The following is a 19,796-nucleotide window of genomic DNA, read 5'->3' as shown; positions in this document are numbered from 1 at the left end:
AGGAAGGGTCATAAACAATTAACCATGGTTGTGTTAATAACAAATAGTTATGCATTTGAAAAAACTAAATGGTAAATAGAATGCTTCCTTACAAAAGTCATGTGTCTCTTAGAACTTAGCTCACCATGCTCAAAGGAGATTCATATTAGCTTCTTTTTCTAAACTAAGGGAGTCTGAAAGACTTTCTAACTAACAAGATTTAGTGGGGTTTTTTTTATTAATTTATAAAAATTTCCACTTCCGCCCCTCCTCCCAATACCCTCCCACTCTCCCCACTCCCTCTCCTCCTCCCTCTCCAGTCCTAAGAACAGTCTGGGTTTCCTGCCCTGTGGGAAGTTCAAGTTCCTCCCCCCTCCCTCCAGGTCTAGGAAGGTGAGCATCCAAACAGACTAGGATCCCAAAAAGCCAGTACATGCAGACGAAACAAGACCCAGTGCCATTATCAGTGGCTTCTCAGACAGCCCCCATGTCAGCCACATTCAGAGAATCCGGTTTGATCACATGCTCGTTCAGTCCCAGTCCAGCTGGCCTTGGTGAGCTCTCATTCGATCAGTCCCCTTGTATCAGTGGGTGAACGCACCCTTCGTGGTCCTGACTTCCTTGTTCATGTTCTCCCTCCTTCTCCTCCTCATTTGGACCTTGGGGGCTCAGTCCAGTGCTCCAATGTGGGTCTCTGTCTCTATCTCCATCCATTGTCGGATGAAGGTTCCCTCTGATCCTGACTTCCTTGCTCACGTTCTCCCTCCTTCTGCTTCTCATTTGGACCTAGGGAGTTAAGTCCAGTGTTCCAGTGTAGGTCTCTGTCTCTATCTCCATCCATCGCCAGATGAAAGTTCTATGGTGATATGTAAAATATTCATCAGTATGGTTATGGGCCAAGGCCAGTTCAGGCAACCAGTAGCACAGACAATAAGAGAATCAATGAATAAATGGGACGTCCTGAAACTGAGAAGCTTCTGTAAAGCAAAGGACACTGTCAGTAAGACAAAAAGGCTACCTTCCGACTGGGAGAAGATCTTCGCCAACCCCTCATCAGACAAAGGTCTGATCTCCAAAATATACAAAGAACTCAAGAAACTAGACACTAAAACTCTAATTAACCCAATTAAAAAATGGGGTACTGAACTGAACAGAGAATTCTCAACAGAAGAACTTCGAATGGCCAAAAGACACTTAAGGTCATGCTCAACATCCTTAGTGATCAGGGAAATGCAAATCAAAACAACTTTGAGATACCATCTTACACCTGTCAGAATAGCTAAACTCCTTTGTGTTTTTAAAGCACGTGTCAAGAAGTTGTAAAATGAAGTAGGTAACTGGAGCAACCCAGTAGCCAGCCCTGGTTCTTTCGTGGTCACTGTCTAATCGCTGCTGCTACTCCTGAAACTACAGCTGTTGTCCTTCCAGTCCCTCCTGCTCTCTCCTTCCTTGCTCTGACTTGCTCCTGTATTTCTCTCCCCTTCTCCTAAAGATATTTGTTTTCTCTTCTTTTTCTTCTTTCAGCTGCAGGTATGCCAACAGCAACAAGTGGCATTGGCGGTGGGGGGGGCAGGGTGAGAGGAGGCAACTCAGTCTTACACAGGGAAAACATTAATCACAGCACCAGGAACCAGCATGACATAGAGTGGCTGTCCTGCTTTGTTCAGGGAGGTTTAGGAAGAGGTTGGTCTAGCTGCCAGTAAACTGCACAGCTGTGGCACTGAGTCACTGAATCCATCAGACCCAAACACCTGTTCATGTATGGCAGCTTTCCTACACCCAGGACAGTTGCATTTGCTGCCCTGTGAAAAGGGATCAGTGTTGAAATACTACTGCGTACTCTTGCTGCTGCTTCTCTTTCATGAGTATTGGCAAACACATGAATTAAACTCTTATTTAGAAAATAAAAGATTAGAGACTTTAGTAAAGATAGTTTCATCCTACCATTGAAACAGTTATTCTTACATTTTTTTCATTAAACATTACTAAATATTTTATATATTATATAAACCAATCTCATTCCTCTTCCACTTTCTCACTATTTCTTCCCGCATTTGTGCTTACTTCTCTCCTTTTTCTGTTACAATTTGGTTCTGTCACTTTTGCCTTTTGTTACCTGTCACCTCTTTGACTGTCCCATTTATACCCTACTGTCTGTCACTTGCTTTTTCAAGCATCTTCATAATGTGTTTTTAAGGCTGCCTTACTCTTTTACTTGGTTCATACAACTTCTAGACCTGGAGGGTCTTGTCTTTTGTGTTACTGTCAAGTTTTGGGTACTTAAACATTATGAATAAGTTAGTTTCTATAACCTTAATATCTAAGTATTCATGATGAAACTTTTGTACATAGCAGACAGTATGACAACATACATAGCGCTTAATCATGTAACTTGAGATCTTTTAAATGTTTCAGAGAATGCAAAATAAATAGTCTTTGGCATTTTGTTTCTAATGATGTCTTCGGAAATTGGAGATTTCACAGTATCCGGCATCCTGTGGGTTAACCATAGAAATAAGATACTGAGGTTACCAGTATCCTTTTGATGCATGCACTTAAATAAAACTATTATCCATAGCAGCAGTATGACAGTATTCCTGAGTGACCTTGGAACCTACTGGGCATTTCACAAAGTAAACAAAATTCCCCTTGCAAGTTCTGACAACTGCGGGGCATTTTGGATGTGTTGAAGTAGGCCTTCTGGCAGAACATAGCCCCATGTGGCTTATTTCCCGTGTCCTATGTTTGGCTAGGTTTCATACAAAGCACTTCTGCTGGTGTAAACCCAGCCCCTATACTGAGCTGGATTCTTCTTAGTTCATAAGTTTCTATTCAATACAAAATGTTACACATACCTATAACCATAGCAAAACAACACCCGTCCCAGCTACACACTTGAACTGTTACTTCATCATCTTAGATTTTGAGTATCTCATGATCACCCAGTGTGCTTTTTAATAATAGGCTTTTCAGGCCCTATCTCGATGAGATGGGATATGATATATGATGAGACAGGATATGATCTAGGATTTTTGGTTTTAACAAGTACATCTACTGACCCCTGAGATGTCTGTGGAACTTTAGAGAGAAAATACTGCATTTACATTCTGATTCCAAAACAGTCAGTACAGTAATAAGATATATAGAATTCTAGTGGGTTTTTTGTTGCTTTGTTTTTGCTTTTCCAGTTATCAAAAGTTCTCTAGTCCATACTTTCCAAAATATAATTAAAATCTGTGTAGGAAAAAAACTAATTATAAAATTCTGAGTGAGTTTAAAATAAATTCTACACATAATTGTATTATATATACATCTGAATATCCCTATATGAGCTACCAAATATGTTATACATCAGTGTTAACTGATAAAATGAAAATGGCATTGGTGTTTTGTTAGGATGAGCATAAATCTATATAATTCTAATTATCAAAAGAGAAAAAGTTTCTATTCAGTGGCTCAGTTAACAGTTAAAGTTCTGAGTTGTTGGTCAGTCATGCTGAAAAGTCAGCTATGTCATACAATATAGTGAACACACAGAGACACTGAAGACATAAAGTGTAAATTACCTTTATTTAATTATCTCTTTGAAAAACATAGTCCTTTTTGGACCATTAACTCCACTAGAATGAGTTGAGACATGATTCTCTGTTGTATCCCAATCATCTAGCATAATACTGGCATGCAATAGGCACTCAGTATATGTCTAAATGGATGGTTATCAAATATTCCTTTGACCCAAATATGATTTTTAACTTTTTTATTGATAGTAACTTGTATCTGAAATAATTATTTTTAATTATTGTATCTGCAGATTGTTTTCAAAATACTGAAGAATACTTTGGAGGCCTAATGTTTATCTAAGATTCCTCACAGCTGGAGAAAGTATCCCTTGTGCTTTGTAAAGTAACACATGAGTGAATGTGTAGGAGGAGGGCCCGCTTGTTTGTCCTAGCCCCCAGCTAGCTTCGCCCTGAAATAATCACACAGAAATTGTATTAATTAAATCACTGTTTGGCCCACTAGCTCTAACTTCTTATTACATATTAATTTAACCCATTTCTATTAATCTGTATATCACCACGAGGTCGTGGCCCACCAGCAAAGTCTCATCACATCTCTCTCCAGTGGCGGGTTCATGGCATCTCCTGACTCTGCTTTCTTCCTCCCAGAATTCAGTTCTGTCTTCTCCACCTACCTAAGTTCTGCCCTATTAGGCCAAGGCAGTTTCTTTATTCATTAACCAATATAAGCAACACACAGAGGGGATTCCCACATTATTAGTGAAGAACCCAGCACTGGTTCCTGGTATGTGCTTGAGAAGTATATTCTGCCTTGTGAGGTCAGACAAGCTTCAAAACTGGACCGTGTCATTGATGGTGCAGCAGCATGGGGTTCTACCTTAGTAAACGAGTATGAATGGAAACAACATGACAGGTTGGCACTAGAAACGAGCTAGCCTTATTCAGAATGGAAGTCAGAAAATGCCAAAATAGTAACTGACTTTCTACTGAATAGTTGCAGGAGTCTTTGAACATTCCTGTATAAGTTACAAACCTCTAAAGAAACCTATAGACAAATCTGTTACCTTTGTAGGCCAGGCTGGACTCAAAATCTGTCACCAGCATTGGTGGCAGACACTTTTAATCCCAGCACTCTGGAGGCAGAGGCAGGCAAATCTCTGAGTTCAAAGCCAGACTGGTCTACAAGAGCTAGTTCCAGAACAGCCAAGGCTGTTACACAGAAAAACTCTGTCTCCGGGAGGAGGGGGGGACCAAAACTGTTACCACCTAATACCCTTCCAATTGTTCATACTACTTTTTCTTTATTAGTAAGCAGAGTAATTTGCCATCTTTGGGATGAGTGAATATGTCATCTTTGAAATTATGTTTCTCGGAGGAAATTTTCAAAAAAAAATGCCATCTTACGACATTTAATTCTCATAGTATGTGTGTAAGTTTTAAAAAGTTACTCCAAGTAATGACTACAAGAATAAAATATTACTGTGCTGTTTTAGATGTGTCTGTCCCACACCTAGCATGAATGGACTTATCTTCTGTAGCAGGTATCCATGGGCAGTAAGAAGTATTGTAGGTACACTGACCTGTAGCAGGGGCATAATGATATGATCCAAAGGCAGCTAGCTCACTGTGGCAAATAAACACCTGATTATATCACTGGAGTAATACATGGAATGTCCTAGAGTTATAGACTGTCCACTTCTTCCCCTAAAACTCAAACTCAATTTATAGTTGATAAAAAACTATTATTTAGCTCCATTCTCTTTTTACTCTATTACTGTGAATGGCTTCTGATTTTAGTTCTAGGGTTAGCCCGTATGACTTCCAATACATGTAAATTTTTCCTTGAGTATTAACAGTGGTCAGAATTCACTGGCTCTTCTTTCTAAAATATGAGAAATTAGTGCAGCTCTTCCTCTATTCTTCCTCCTTTCTCTTTAGTATGTTTAATTTTTAGTGTGTGACTCTATATCATAATATTTATGGTAGCCATACTTTATTATGTAATTATCACATCTATATCCTGAAAAAAATTCAGTCGCATGTACAGTATTATAATGTATTTTTTAACCATATAATCAAGTAGAATGACTGAAGTTATACAACAAAGAATATCTTCCCAATCGTCTGTCACTGAGCTTTGTGCTTCTGATTTTTTTTTTTTAGTTCTTTAGTTGGGTGGTTGGTTGGTTTCAGTTTTGTTGTTTGCTTGTTTTTTGGTTTTTAAAGACAGGGTTTCTCTGTGTAGTCCTGGCTGTCCCTGAACTCGCTCTGTAGACCAGTCTGGCTTGAACTCACAGAGATCTGCCTACCTCTCCCTCAGAGTGCTGGGATTAAAGGTGTGCACCACCACCACCCAAGCACTTCTTTTAGTTTTTATTAAGATATATTAAGTAGATAATGAGTTTCATTGTAACATTATTTATAGGAATATATAATGTACTTTGATCCTAATCAACCCTAATTCCCTCTTGTCCTATTCCTACTCATCCCCTCCAAAGAATTTTCTAAGCACCCAAATCTATTTTTCCCTAATTATCTTCCTTTTATTCTAAAAAAAAACAACAACAAAAAAAAAACCACTTCATTTATCCGTAAAATCCTCATTAAAATCCTTCATTCTCGCTGGGCAGTGGTGGCACACACATTTAATCCCAGTACTTGTGGGCAGAGGCAGGCATATCTCAGTGAGTTCCAGGACAGCCAGGTCTGTTACACAGAGAAACCCAATCTTGAAAAACAAACAAACAAAATCCTTCATTCTTTATGTTAGATAGCTTCAAAAAAATAAAAATGACCACTTTTAGAGTTCTCAGTTCTTATCATGAATTTTGCCTGTCCTCCGGAGTGATGAGTAGTACTTCTCCTACTACAGAACTTGACTGGATATGTTTCATGTATACTACACTATCATTTTTTTGCATATATAGAATATACATTAATGTATAATAGATATAGAATCTCTAAAAATATGGCTTATTTACTTATGTAGGTACTCTAAATACAAATGTCCTTTCTTCTGTTAACAATTAGACCAGGTTGGCTTTCTCTGCTTTTTTGCAGGTCTTAAACCTGTAATCCTACAAGTGGAACTAACAGAACTATTGGAATCCCCAGAAAAAAAGAATGAATAGAACACACACACAGGCTGGGTACAAAGTGACATGCAAAGGCAGTATGCACCCTGTTCATTTAGCATGTAGATTGGTATGCCTTGCTTCCAACTATGACCCCCTACATTATTTACTGTTATTAGAAGTTACTAAAAATACAAGCTATGATATTTTTCTGTTAGAATAATTTTATTTATTCAAATCAAGTCAAGTAGTCTATTGCTTCTGCAACAGAGAGATCTTGAATATCTTTTATTTCCTTGTCTCTCTTTTAATAAGTGATCTCAGCGGATAGGAACAGATGTGAAGGAAGTAGAGTTAAACCAACTATGATGTGTCTTTCTGTCTCCTGCATAAAGATTTTTACTATGCTTGCACTCTCTTCTCCACAGAGCACATTATCCCAGAATTGCATTAATATAGCAGTTTTATTCTGGATGGGCAAGGATATCAAAATATCTAAACCAGATACTCCATGTTTGCTTTATTATTATATTTTTAGCCCACTAAACATGTGGCAAGAGACACTGCTCTTTCTATCCTTTCAGCACAGTGCAAATGTTTAACTTAGAATTTAAATTCTCTGAGTTTTGTAGCAAGAACACATGACTGCTCTGTTTTTATCTGATTAAAATAAGTTAGTTACGCCTATTAGAATAAGAATCCACCTGGCACTTCTGATTTTCTGTTATGCTATTGCATGACATTGAAGCCAGATTTCATAAGAAATACCTTTTGTTAGCCTTTGGTGTGGATATATTTCTGCTGTTATTTTTTTTAAGTTCTGACTTCCTATCCAAAAATTGAGTTTGTTCTATATTATACTTAAGAGAAAGATTTGAGTTAATTTCTTTATTAACTATTTTAATATTTGCCTGCTGATCTCTTAAGTGGGAAATCAGTAGAAACAATAGTGATAAACAGTGACAAAACTTTGTCTCTCGTCCCATTTCATTGAAGCATTATTCATCCACAGTAGTCAAGACATAGAATCAACCCAAGTGTCCGTGACTGGATTAAGAAAATATGGTATCCAGTGCAAGGGACATGGCTCAGTGATCACAGTGCATACCACACATGAGGACTGTGGCTTAGAGCCCCAGAACACACATATATGCCAGGTAGGCATGGCAGGTTGCCTCTAATTCTAGCCTTGCAAGGTGGAGAAGGGAATCCCCTGAGTAAGCTGGCTAGCAACACTAGGTTTATCAGTGAGCTCTGAGTTTGGCTGAGATACTTGCATACACACTTGCAGAGAGCATGTGTTACTACGTTTTCGATGCTGCTCTTTTTCTTCAGTAATCTTTTGTTGTCTAGAGCATTTTCTTTTGACTTAACAAATTATGGTTTTTTATCAAGATAGGTTCACAGAGGCAATGAATTTTCAATATAACATCTTATAATCTGAGGCAAAGTGTGGCGTATAAGTAGAGTGTGGTTAGCAGGGACATGCCCTGGGTTTAGTCCCCAGCAGTACAGGGAAAGCAGCAGTTAACCTAGAGCCAAAGATTCCAGTCCTAGTTGTATGACTCAGACCCATTAGAGTATCGTGATAATTTATAAGTGAGGCCTATCAGGATTTTGTTTGTGTTTCGTTTTGTTTTTGAGAGTCACCAAAATTTGATACCAGGAGAATGTTTTGATGTGTCCTTACACAGAGTTAGTATCTCATTTGGATGCTACTTATAAAAGATGCTGTTTTCTTTTGAACTTTTAGTAAGAAACAGCTCTGTAGATTAAAGAGCTCGTGTTTATACTGAACTTCCCCCTAAAAATGTCTTTCTTATTGTGTGTTGACATGAATGTGCATGTGGAGGTTAAGAGGACACTTGTGGGTTTGTTTCTACTGTCTTATACCATGGAAGTTCAAAGGATAGAACTGAGGTCATCAGGGCTTGGCAGTAAATGCTTTATCCACTGAGCCATAGCAAGTGAAATGCTTTCAAAAGTAACACATTGCAGGGACTAGGAGGACTTCTGTCTGAAGATCTAAATTGTCACTTAGTGTTCTTTCCCTGTTTTTATTTTTCTTTGTTATTTTAAATCAGTAGACTGAGATGGATGGTTCCCTTATAATTGCTAGCTTCGTATGTATAATTGAGAGTCTATATATCTAAAAAATTAAATATAATTTCCTTATTTTAGTGGGAAGATTTTAAAATGTTTTTTTCATAATTTTGACATTAAATTAGGGTAACTTTCTTCCTTGTTTATTTGGTTACCTTTCTGAATTCTTCCAGTTGCAAATAAGTGAATTGAGAGCACTGAGGAGAATGCTAATGCTGCTGTGGAAATACTTTTGCTGTTTGGTTTGTCTGACCCCTTCCCCACACCTTAGTTTAGGTCACTATAATGTTCATGGTTAACATTTGAAACGTCAGTTATTGATTGTTTATTTACCAGGTGCAGCCACTTTTCATTTCCATGTTCCTTTGATGGAATAGTTCTGAAAGATGGGGAAAAAAGGAAGAAAACCACTCTTGTAAAGAGTCTTCCTGTGTTTCAGATGATATCATTTGTATGTCTGTCCTTGTCCATGGCCTTCTGGTTGCAAGGAAGTTTCACTCGTTGGTTGAGTATTTCATTTTGCAAAGCGCCTTGAGTTTTGACTATATTCTTACATTTCTATATGAAATGAATGAGAGTAGTGAGGAAGGTTTTTGAATGCATAGTCTACTTCTTTGCCGTAACAAAATTTGGTAACTGAAAAATCTAAGTAAAAAGTGTTTGGTGTCATTATTTTATGACTTTTTAGTATGCCTTCCTGCTCAATTAAGTAGGTATAAATTCTTTAAGGAAATGCTTTTTCTTTTAACATTTGGAGGACAAAGAGCATGTGAACAACATGGCACATTGTACGGAGTCAGAGGACATGTAAACATTGGCTTTCTCTACCATGTAGACTCTGGGAACCAAATTCAGATCATCTGACTTGCCTACCCACTTTGCTGCCTCTTACACATCTTGAATATAAACCCATTCAGTTGTGTATAGACTAAAGAAAATTCTCAACAAACAACATAAAAAGACTAAACACGTAAATATTTGTTAAGTGTCTCTGTTATATACAGTTTGAATGAAGTGTTTATACCGATTTTCTTTTTATTCTTAACTAGGTTTTATTTGATACTAATGTATTTTCCCCTTTGTGTTTAAAGGGTAGCCATTCTACCAAAGTGGAAGCTGTGGTCAGAACTCTGATGAAAATACAGCTTAGAGATCCAGGAGCCAAAGCACTCGTTTTCTCAACGGTATAATCAAGACCTTTCTGTTTCAGTCCAACTGGTTCTCTGCCTCTACTTAGTATTTATCTGAGAACTATTTTTAAATGGTTACTGAAATAGAGTTAAGATTCAGAATTACTGTTGGATTTTTTTTCTGTGTCCTTATATTTGTGTTTATAGAAATGTGATGATACTTTATAAGATTTTATATTGATTTTATGATGATACTTTGTAAGATTTTATATTGATTTCAATAAGAGATTTTATTTTGATATTTTAAAAATTGGAATCTATAACCTTGACTCATTCACAAATGAATTTGACTATTTAAGAAAAAGTTAGTTAATGAACTATAAACAGTAAAAACCCCAGTTTTGCATTTAGAAAGAAACTATATCTATTACGTGTGCCATTGTTTTGTGTTATATATTTTAACTATTTTCAGTGTTGCATGTATTTTATTATCCTACCTTTCCTTCAGTATTTGATGAGAGGGAATGTTGTTTTCCAACAGGACTGACTAGTGTTAGTAGATATTCCTTCCATCTGAGACTTTGGGTTTGTTTTTGTTCATTTAATTGTTACTGTGGTTTAGTTATTATTTCTTCCTTCTCAAATCCTCTTTGGCCAAAAGCTGTGTGTAAACACTATTTTTCTCACTTTTATGTTCTAGTGGCAAGATGTACTAGATATTATTTCAAAAGCGCTGACTGACAACAACATGGAATTTACTCAAATCAGTCGCATTAAGACATTCCAGGTGTGTCAAGTTTTCCTTGTGTTTTAATGGATCAGTTGCTAACTGAAACTGCTGCTCACTAGCTGACTTAGTTTATCTTCTACCCTGAACCCTGAATGAGGGCTTGAATTCTTGATTATCTACGAAATAAGTATTTTAAAGGAAAGTAGAAAAACTGTAGATAATTTTTTCTATCCAATAATACCTGAAACAAGAGTCTTTTTTAAAAAAGTTGTGTTTTTTTTTTTACTTGAGATCCTTTTCCTTATTGTAGAAAAATGGCCTTGCAGTATCTCTCTCTGGGATTATAATCTACATACACACACAACACATTCACACACATACACATAATCAGGAAAAAGTACATATGGTTAAAATTTCCTTTATGTCACATTCAGTATAGTCACACCCACATACTCTGAGACATACCACACATAAGAACAACTAAAATATAGTAGATACCTGTCTTACCTCACATTAACTCTTCCATATTTTTCCTTCCTCTCCCCCATACAACTCAGTTTTCATGTATCACATATCTGTGATATAGTTTTTACTATATGCTATAAAAGCAAACGTGTTTATATGATTCTCTTCTTTAAAATCAAGGAAAACAGCATTCTAGTTTCTAAACTTGGTGGATTAGCATTTATTTTTCACTACCATATTAAGTTTGAGCTGTAACAAGCTGCTCTTATTTCAGTTGATCCAACTAAAGTTAAAATGTACCTTTCTTTTTTAGGAGAACCTTTCAGCATTTAAACATGATCCTCAAATCAATATTTTGCTGCTGCCCCTGCACACGGGCTCTAATGGATTAACTATCATTGAAGCTACTCATGTCCTCTTGGTGGAGCCCATACTGAACCCTGCCCATGAGCTTCAGGCCATTGGGAGGGTGCACCGAATTGGACAGACAAAGTAAGGACTAAAACAGCATCAACCACTTCGCCTCGGGTTATAGAAACTAGTTCAGCATTTAAATTCTTTATTTATGTTCATTGTGGCTTGTTTGTTTTTAACTACAGGTTCTATCTCCCTCACCTGAAATTTTTGGGACCGGAAATGTTTTAGATTAGGGTTTGTTTTGCCTTCAGATTCTAGAGTATGTACATGTCTTTAATGAGATATCATGAGGAAAGGTTCTGAGTCTAAACATGAAATTCCTTTAACATAGTCTAACCCCTCACATGAAGTCAGTTGTGGAAATTTCCACTTTATCACATGTCTGCATGGGCTCCTTGGCACTTGTATGCACATGCACACACAGCAAATGAACCAATAATTCAGTGTAATAAAAGATAATTAGATTTAGTGCAATACCTAAACCAAAAGTAATAGTGATTATTATATGATAATGTACTTACTTTATTCAAACAACAGATTATGTGGGTATCTGTAATATAACTTCCTTGTTAATGTTATCTCGTGGATGCTAAAGACCTTGAATGTTTGAAGATATACACATACTAAGTGCACACTAAGCACTCATTTAGTAAGTATTACTGAGCACCTAAAGTATGTCAAGCATTATGCTACATACTGAAGATTGTGCTCATCCAATAATGTTTATTAAAATGCTCTGTCTTCTGTTTGCCTGCTCTTCCAGCTGCTTCTGTGCTTAGTGCTTCTTATTTCCACTCCTCATGGCATTATCTGTGTATGGAACTGATTTTCTCATGCGTTTATTACTATCTGTCTCTCTCATGAGACGTTAGTTTATGAAGATCACCTTGGCATCATTCGCTACTGACCTGTCCCTCAGCACAGTCATGTGTACCTGCCACAAATGGGCACCCATGGACTAATGAATATAGCATTTGTGTGTAAAGTCAGTTTCTACTCATTTGTCTTACGATGGTTTTTAAGCTTACAGTTATTATTTACCTTCCAGACCTACCATTGTACATAGATTCCTCATTAAAGCAACAATAGAAGAGCGAATGCAGACAATGCTGAAAACTGCAGAGAGGAGGTAGGTAACAGTTTACAAGTGAAGATCCCTGTCATGTGATCCTTGTTGGTCACCTTTGCGTGGATGATAGCAAATAATATAACACTAATACATTTTTTTTAAAGCAAAGAATATTATCCAAAGCATTTCCCAGCTAATGCTTTTGCCATTCTGTGTTTGACTTAAGATATTTACTAGGCTGGCTGAAATGTGCAAAACTAGCCGAATTTGGCACATTAGATTACTTTTTAAATGAAATTTATTTTTCGGCCTTACCTAAACTTTTGTCTGATATGTGTGAAACTAATTGTGCACTGCTGCTTTATAGTTTACACATGCCCATCACAGATCGAGAGGAATGTCTGAATTTGCAGTCTTGGCTGCTAAATTGTGTCAGATTCACAGACATCAGAGTAGCAGACTCGTCAAAACAGTCTGAACTTTGAAACGTGACCTTGCAGTCTTTAAACTTCCTAATGTTCTCACAAATTAGTAATTTTCATTTAAAGTTATCTTAAAATAAACTGGTACCTGTGTACCTCCCTTTGAGATGAGATGGGTCAGAAGATGCCAATGGTAGAGATGATAGCTTTTTAAAAGGGACTGCATCTCCAGGGATACTTAGAGAAACAGAAACACTTTCAAACCAGAAATTCCTCTACTCTGGTGATGTACAAGGAAAGATGCCAGCTACCCCACGGGCTTTACATCTTTTTGTTCTTGTTGTCACATGCTGCAGACTTCAGTGATTTTTATTTCAGTTACTTTAAATAATAAAAGAGCTACTGATCTTCTCTGTAAGTGGAAAAAGTAATGGTGAATTTAGAACTTTCTTGGCAACAGATGTTCATAGAAAACATTATTTTACAAATCCTCAGAATTATTTCAGCATTTTCACTGATTTTCACGAGATGTAACACTTACATCATTATAAACTTCAGAGGAGAAGTTCCCTGCGACTCAGTTACGACAACATAGGAGCATATTTGTGTTCTCCATTTACTGTCATGCATGCAGTCACTGACTCCTGGCCTTCCTTTTTCATTGTGTTTCTTGAACTCTTGCAGTCATACAAGTTCATCTGGGAAGCACTCTGAAGCCTCTGTGTTGACGGTGGCTGACCTGGCAGACCTCTTTACCAAAGAAACTGAGGAGCTTGAATGAAGTGCTATTAAATCATTTCATAAACTTTAATATAGGATTTAATTTTCATAGTTGTAAAGCAAAGTTGTTAATTAAAACAAAAGATCAGTAAAATATTAGTAAATACTATTTCAAACTGAATGAATTCTTTTGTTATAAACTAACATAGTAATAATTGGCCATTGGTTCCTTTTCAGTATACTAATTTCAAAACGTACAATGAATTTTAATTTTACATTTCTACTGAAACACTTTTTGTTCCAATGAATATCTATAACTGATAAGGCAGGGGAATTAAGAAAAGTATTGAAGACTTTTCTTTTAATGCATAGATATTTGTATTAACGAGTCAGAATACATAAGAGAGAAAGTAAACTAGTTTAGTTTTGTATGACCTGATATATCCAATCAGTGTAGATCACATTTTCGAAAGGGCCTTCAGCATCTTTAGTGTATGATTCACCATTATCTTCTTAGTAATGTTTTAAGAAAATGCTGAGCTGTAATAACTAATTATTTGCATGAGTTTAAATGTAACACTGTCATTGTACCTTGAAAGTAAGTAGTGCAACTCCTGATGCTAAATCGTTAGGCAATTACTTTGCTTTTCGTGTTTTGCTACTAAAAGTTAAAATACGGAAAAATTCCTTTTTTCTATTATGTATTAAAGTAGTATCATTGTTAGTGTGATTTTATGTGTACTAATATTTACCTGACGATGTTTAATTCTCTTAGTAAGTTTTTTAAATGTATTTTAAGATGGATGTATCTGTAAATACTGAGTTTTATGGTTTTATGGTTTGTGATGTTACTATAGCGTAGAAACGTGGCTTTTTTAAAAAAGAAATCATCATTGTACTGATGTCTTAGACAATATTCCTTTCCTCCAACTAGTCATTTTAACCACTAGTATCTAAATTTGCGATAGAGTTTATTCATTTCAGTTACTCCACCCTTAGGGACTACTAGTGTTACTGCAGGAGAGTGCTGTGTTCACACATGCATATAACTGTAAGTGATGGAACTGTCTCTTCTGTGAAGAATTAATAGATGGCCTTGGCATCACAGAATCAGAAGTAGCTTGTTGTATCCTAGCCCTGTGATGGAATATGAGTGTTCTTATTTCCTGTTCTTTAAGCCTTTGGAGTTTTAAGTGACCCTCAGGATTCATTAGCTCCTAACTGCCCAGAAAACTGTACTGGACTGGGTCTCCTTCATCAGTGAGCTCTGGTGCTTAGCTAAGGTGCATTTCCCACTCCAGGTTTACAGGTGACAGTTCAACTGAAGAAGACACATTGTGGGTGCTTATTCTTTAGTTGAAGGGAGATATGCATTGATTCTTTTATATGAAATTAAACTATTTTTACAGCTCTTTTACATATCATGAAGAGCTTTATGTATATTCATGTGGTTAACATTCCTAATAGTCCTGTGAAGTAGATGTGATTAATATCATTCCTGTTTTGAAGGTAAAGAACTAATGCTCAACAATACTAAGAAACTTGCCTATGACATGTAGCAATTATACAGTGGAGCCCAGGCCCCCTGGCTTCACATCTACTGTTCTTCCACCAAATCATATGCCATGCTGAGATTCAAAAACCTTGTGGCTATAATTTAATAATGAGATTGTTTAAGTAATTATTTTTGTTTCTTAGTATTATTTCATGTGCTATGTTCTAGGGAAAACAATTTGTTGTTCTTCAGTTTAAAAATGATATATTGATATCTGTACTTCCAGTATTAGAGGAAAGCTACTCTTATTTATTTCAGTAAGATACCTCAATTAAATAAATATTTTAGTGGAAAATGAAATTGTGGATTCTTTAATTTCTATAGATCATATGAGCTTTGGTTTTTATTGACTTAACAAATACTATCAAATTGCCCATCAGCCAAATCCCCCTAAGAATGAAAATGTCAATGTTGTGTCCCTGTGTACTTCAAGTGCTCTGCATGTGAATTTAATGCATTCTGAAGCTGGAGAAATTGACATTCACAGGCACAATAGGACATGCAGTAACACTGTGCCTTTATAGAATTAATACTGTGGTGCTGAAAAGTCTCTGCCTTCATCAAGTGGACCAAAGTTGTCCTCGAGCTCTGCCTACTGTCACCTGAAAGCCTCTTAGTCGTTTGTTTTAGTTCTACTGCAGTCTGATATACTCACTTTATGAATCTTTCCCATCTTCCTGCAGAAACTAAGCTCTGAAAGCTAGAATCTTGTCCTCTGCTATAGTGCATCACATAGCACACAGTAGAGGCTCAATAGATAGATGTTGGACAATGTTATGGTTGGGATAAGAATTACTAATGTTCCAAAGACTTTCAATAGATACTTATTGCTTAAATATCCTTTATATTAAAGCCTCTTAAAATATATCTTACTTTTCTATAAAGTAGAATATGAGATATATCTATGCACAAGTTGTTTCTAATCAGTATATTGTATAATGACTTCTGTATAACAGCTTCTATGACTTATAATACAGCTTATTATCATTTATACCTCTGATTTCTCCTGTCCCAACTTAGACATTAATTTCTAATTCTTTTGAATATATCTAGCAACACCTAAGTTTGGATTAAGCTCCGACTTTGTTAGCAATCTGGGTCTTGTTGAACAGGTTACTTAATCTCTGGACCTCCTCATATCCAAAATAAGAGTTGGGTTGTAACAAACTATTAGCATACTTCAGTCATTTGTGGGAAAGAGTTCAAACTAGACGGGAATCCTATGATTAACCAAAGCTTTTTTTTATACTCTTAACAGACCAGAAAAAAATGAGGAAGCTGGGAAAGAAGGAAGATTTTAATTTAAATAACAATTTTACTTTTTCTTTTCTTTCTTTCTGTCTTTCTTCCTTCCTTCCTTCCTTCCTTTCTTTCTTTCTTTCTTTCTTTCTTTCTTTCTTTCTTTCTTTCTTTCTTTCTTTCTTTCTTTCGTTTTTTGAGACAGGGTTTCTCTGTAGCTTTGGAGCCTGTCCTGGAACTAGCTCTTTAGAACAGGCTGGCTTCAAACTCACAGAGATCCACCTGCCTCTGCCTCACAGTGCTGGGATTAAAGGTGTGCACCACCACCGCCCAGCTTAAATAACTATTTTTCAATAGACACTTATGAATACAATTAAGAAAATTTCTATAAGGATGAGAAGTAATGAGGTTTATTAAAAGCCTAAATCTTGAAAGAAAGGGAAGGTCAGAAGGCACTTTTCATTTCTTCCCCAACATTAGATAGAACCAGTAGCTACTCCCATCTGCTTTTCCATGTATTTTGGAGGGTTTTGTTCTTATTGCTGTTGTTTGTTTACTTTTGACATTTTATGATGCTGCACATTAAAACTACATGTACAGCTTTTCCCAGATCATTATTTTTACTGCCCTGCGCAGAAGCACTAAGTTTTGAGATTGAAAATAATTCCGTATAGTTGAATAAATATTTATTATAGGTCTTAAATGTTTACTAATTTAATTCTGGCTTTTTAGGTCTTGGGTTTCTTATTATGTAACTAATAGCATGCCATTATGTAGAGGGTAAAAAAAAATGCTTATGCACACAGATAAGTACTGGAGAAGGGAAGTTGAACTCAGAAGCATCCTTCAAAGCAAAGAGTTTTTAAACTTGTAGGCCTCCTGGAATGCTGGGATTCGATGTATTACAACCTGATGCTACTTTGCTGTCTGATGGGCTAGACTCCACCCATGTTTTCCAGAATTTATGTTTTACTTATCCCAGAACTTTTTCCCCTAAAACCTTGATCATTACTTCTAGGCCATAAAACTAATTCTTGTGAGAGATGCCACTTGTACTTTACAAGAACCTCCTATGTGACTTCTGTGTAATCTTAGGGCCAGGCCAAACCCTGACTCCCACAGGTGTTATGTTTACTTCAGTCATTCTCCCTAGACCCTTATCTTGAGCATTGTTTCTCAGTCAACAAAAACCCATCTTATGGGTGAAACCATATTTACTTTGTGAAGAGCTTCAGTACAAACATGTCTTGAGCTTTGTTGTACTCTTGGGGCTGAGTTAATTGTTATTTGAAAACCTTTTCTCCAAAATGGTGCTGTTCTTAAATATGGCAAAAATATAGAAGCTGATGTCAGACTGTAGAAGTCCTAGCCCAACACTAGTACCTAAAAGTCCAGCTGAACTGAGTTTCATTCTTGTCTTCCTAGATTCCCTGCTGCCTTTAAAGCCTGCAGCCACCTTCCAGCTCATTCATCTAACATTTCTCTGGATTCACTTTTCCCATCAGTAAAGTTCTACAGTGCATTATTCTTGACTCCAGGAACTCTTTTCTACTGCTCCTATCAGAGCAGTCTTCTGCTGCTTCTTATGTCAACCTGTCTTCTTATGTCAACCTGTCTTCTTATGTCAACCCTTCTATTAAACTTCTTCTCTCAAACAACTTACCACTTATAGATTCTTACTCTTAAAAAGAAGGCAAGAAATTAACCAAGATGAAAGGAGTTACAAACATTAGTACCATTGCATTTCTGGTACTCACATTTGCATCAGACTTCCAATGGTTTGATGTCTAGCTGACTCATCCTCTGAGTTAATAAAATGTCCTGTGTCAAAGATTCTCAAATATAACTCTGTAGCCTGAAACAGAATTGTCTGAAGGCTTCATTAAAATTCAGATTGTTGCACTAGCCCCTAGCTCTTCTGATATAAAAAATGTGTAGGAGTCAATCATTTCTGATAGTCGTACAGGTGTTAACTGATGTAGCTGGTCCAGAGAAGAACATTATGCGCATGTGTGCATGCATGCGTGTGTGTGTGTCTGTGTGTCTGTGTGTGTCTGTGTATGTACATGCAAGTGGAGGCCAGAAGTTGAGGTCAAAGTTTGATGCCTTTCTCTATCATTCTCAACCTTAGCATTTAGACAAGGTCTTTTATTGAGCCTGGACCTCACCAGTTCAGCAACCACAAGGATCCTCCTGTCTCTAGCTCCCCAGATCTCAATCTCTGATATGTACCTTCATGCTTGGCTATTTACTGAGTGCTAGGGATCTGACCTCAGGTCCTCATGGATGTGTGGCAAGAAGCACTTACACTAGCTGAAACATCCCAGCCCTCAGAGGACACACTAAGAATTTCTGTTCTATAAATAAAAGCTCTACATGGTTTGTTTACTCTTAGTTGTAAATGCCCGAGGTAGGCCAGAAATGTGATATGTCAACATTGTAGTACTCAGTGAGGTTATATGATGTTGAAATAAGCAAGAAAGTTTCATTTGTTTGCCAAGCACTTTAAAAGATCAATACATTCATCTTTCATTGCCATCAAAATAAATATAACTTCAAAGTGTTCAAGTACTCAGCTTCAAACTCGGCATAATAGAGGAGCGTAAGATCAACAACAAAGGCAAATACACTTTTAAGGCAAGCACAATTTTCCTGAGAAGTCCGGGTTAGTCCACTTACAGAGCATAATTCAAATTCTCTCACAGTCCAGTGTTTTAAAGATAGTTAAGCAATTGCGGTATAACCTCACATGTGCAAACCCTGAACCAACAGGATGGCTGTGCTTATGGAAAAAAATCAGGGCACAAACAGGCACAGAGGTAAGACCATGGGAAGGCCCACGGAGAGGATAGCCATCTACAGATTAGAGAGACCATAAGCAAAATCAATGTGGCTGACCTTGATCTAGAGCTACTAGCCTCTGATATGTAAGTCAATTCTGTGGTTTAGCCACACAGTTTGCAATACCCCCATAATGGTAGCACAAGCAATCTTACATATTTGGCAAAGTTATCCTCTTATTTTTAGAAAGCAGAAGCAATTTTCTATAGAGGAACCTATATTTGATTGTTATGTCTGCTGAAACAATGACCATGGAAGGTGTTGGCTTCAAGTAATAGTTATTGACAATTTCATGTTATCAAAGCCAAAACTCTAATATTTTACTTGACTCAAATCAAGGTGCTAAGAGGTCTCCAAATCTCCTGTAAGCTCTGTAGGAGACTCTTCCTCTGTCCCGCCCAGCATCTGGTGCTACTGAAATTCTTAGTTGTGGGCCACATTACACCAACCAGTGTGTTTTCACAGTGCCTTTTCCTATTTATGTCTGATCACCTTTCATTGTCCTGTGACAATGACATTTGTGAGTGCATT

At 36.8% G+C, this 19,796-nt stretch overlaps 1 protein-coding gene across 4 annotated transcripts in view; it reads left to right on the top strand.

Annotated features, from left to right (window-relative positions):
• Nucleotides 1–15,485, top strand: part of Shprh (SNF2 histone linker PHD RING helicase) — a 65,136-nt gene extending 49,651 nt beyond the window's left edge. For all 4 annotated transcript variants that reach the window (XM_048424955.3, XM_048424954.3, XM_048424956.3 and 1 more), the window contains exons 26-30: nucleotides 9,769–9,861; nucleotides 10,508–10,594; nucleotides 11,316–11,494; nucleotides 12,468–12,548; nucleotides 13,595–15,485. In XM_048424955.3, the coding sequence (XP_048280912.3) occupies nucleotides 9,769–9,861; nucleotides 10,508–10,594; nucleotides 11,316–11,494; nucleotides 12,468–12,548; nucleotides 13,595–13,691 (537 nt within the window). In that variant the 3' untranslated portion in view covers nucleotides 13,692–15,485. The remainder of the gene's footprint in view (nucleotides 1–9,768; nucleotides 9,862–10,507; nucleotides 10,595–11,315; nucleotides 11,495–12,467; nucleotides 12,549–13,594) is intronic.
• The last annotated feature ends 4,311 nt before the right edge of the window (nucleotides 15,486–19,796 follow it).

The sequence above is a fragment of the Myodes glareolus genome, chromosome 1, assembly GCF_982192425.1.
Source record: "Myodes glareolus chromosome 1, mMyoGla1.1, whole genome shotgun sequence".
Classification (NCBI taxonomy): domain Eukaryota; kingdom Metazoa; phylum Chordata; class Mammalia; order Rodentia; family Cricetidae; genus Myodes; species Myodes glareolus.
The sequence above is the reverse complement of the archived record's forward strand: the minus strand, read 5'-3'. Positions and strand labels throughout refer to the sequence as shown.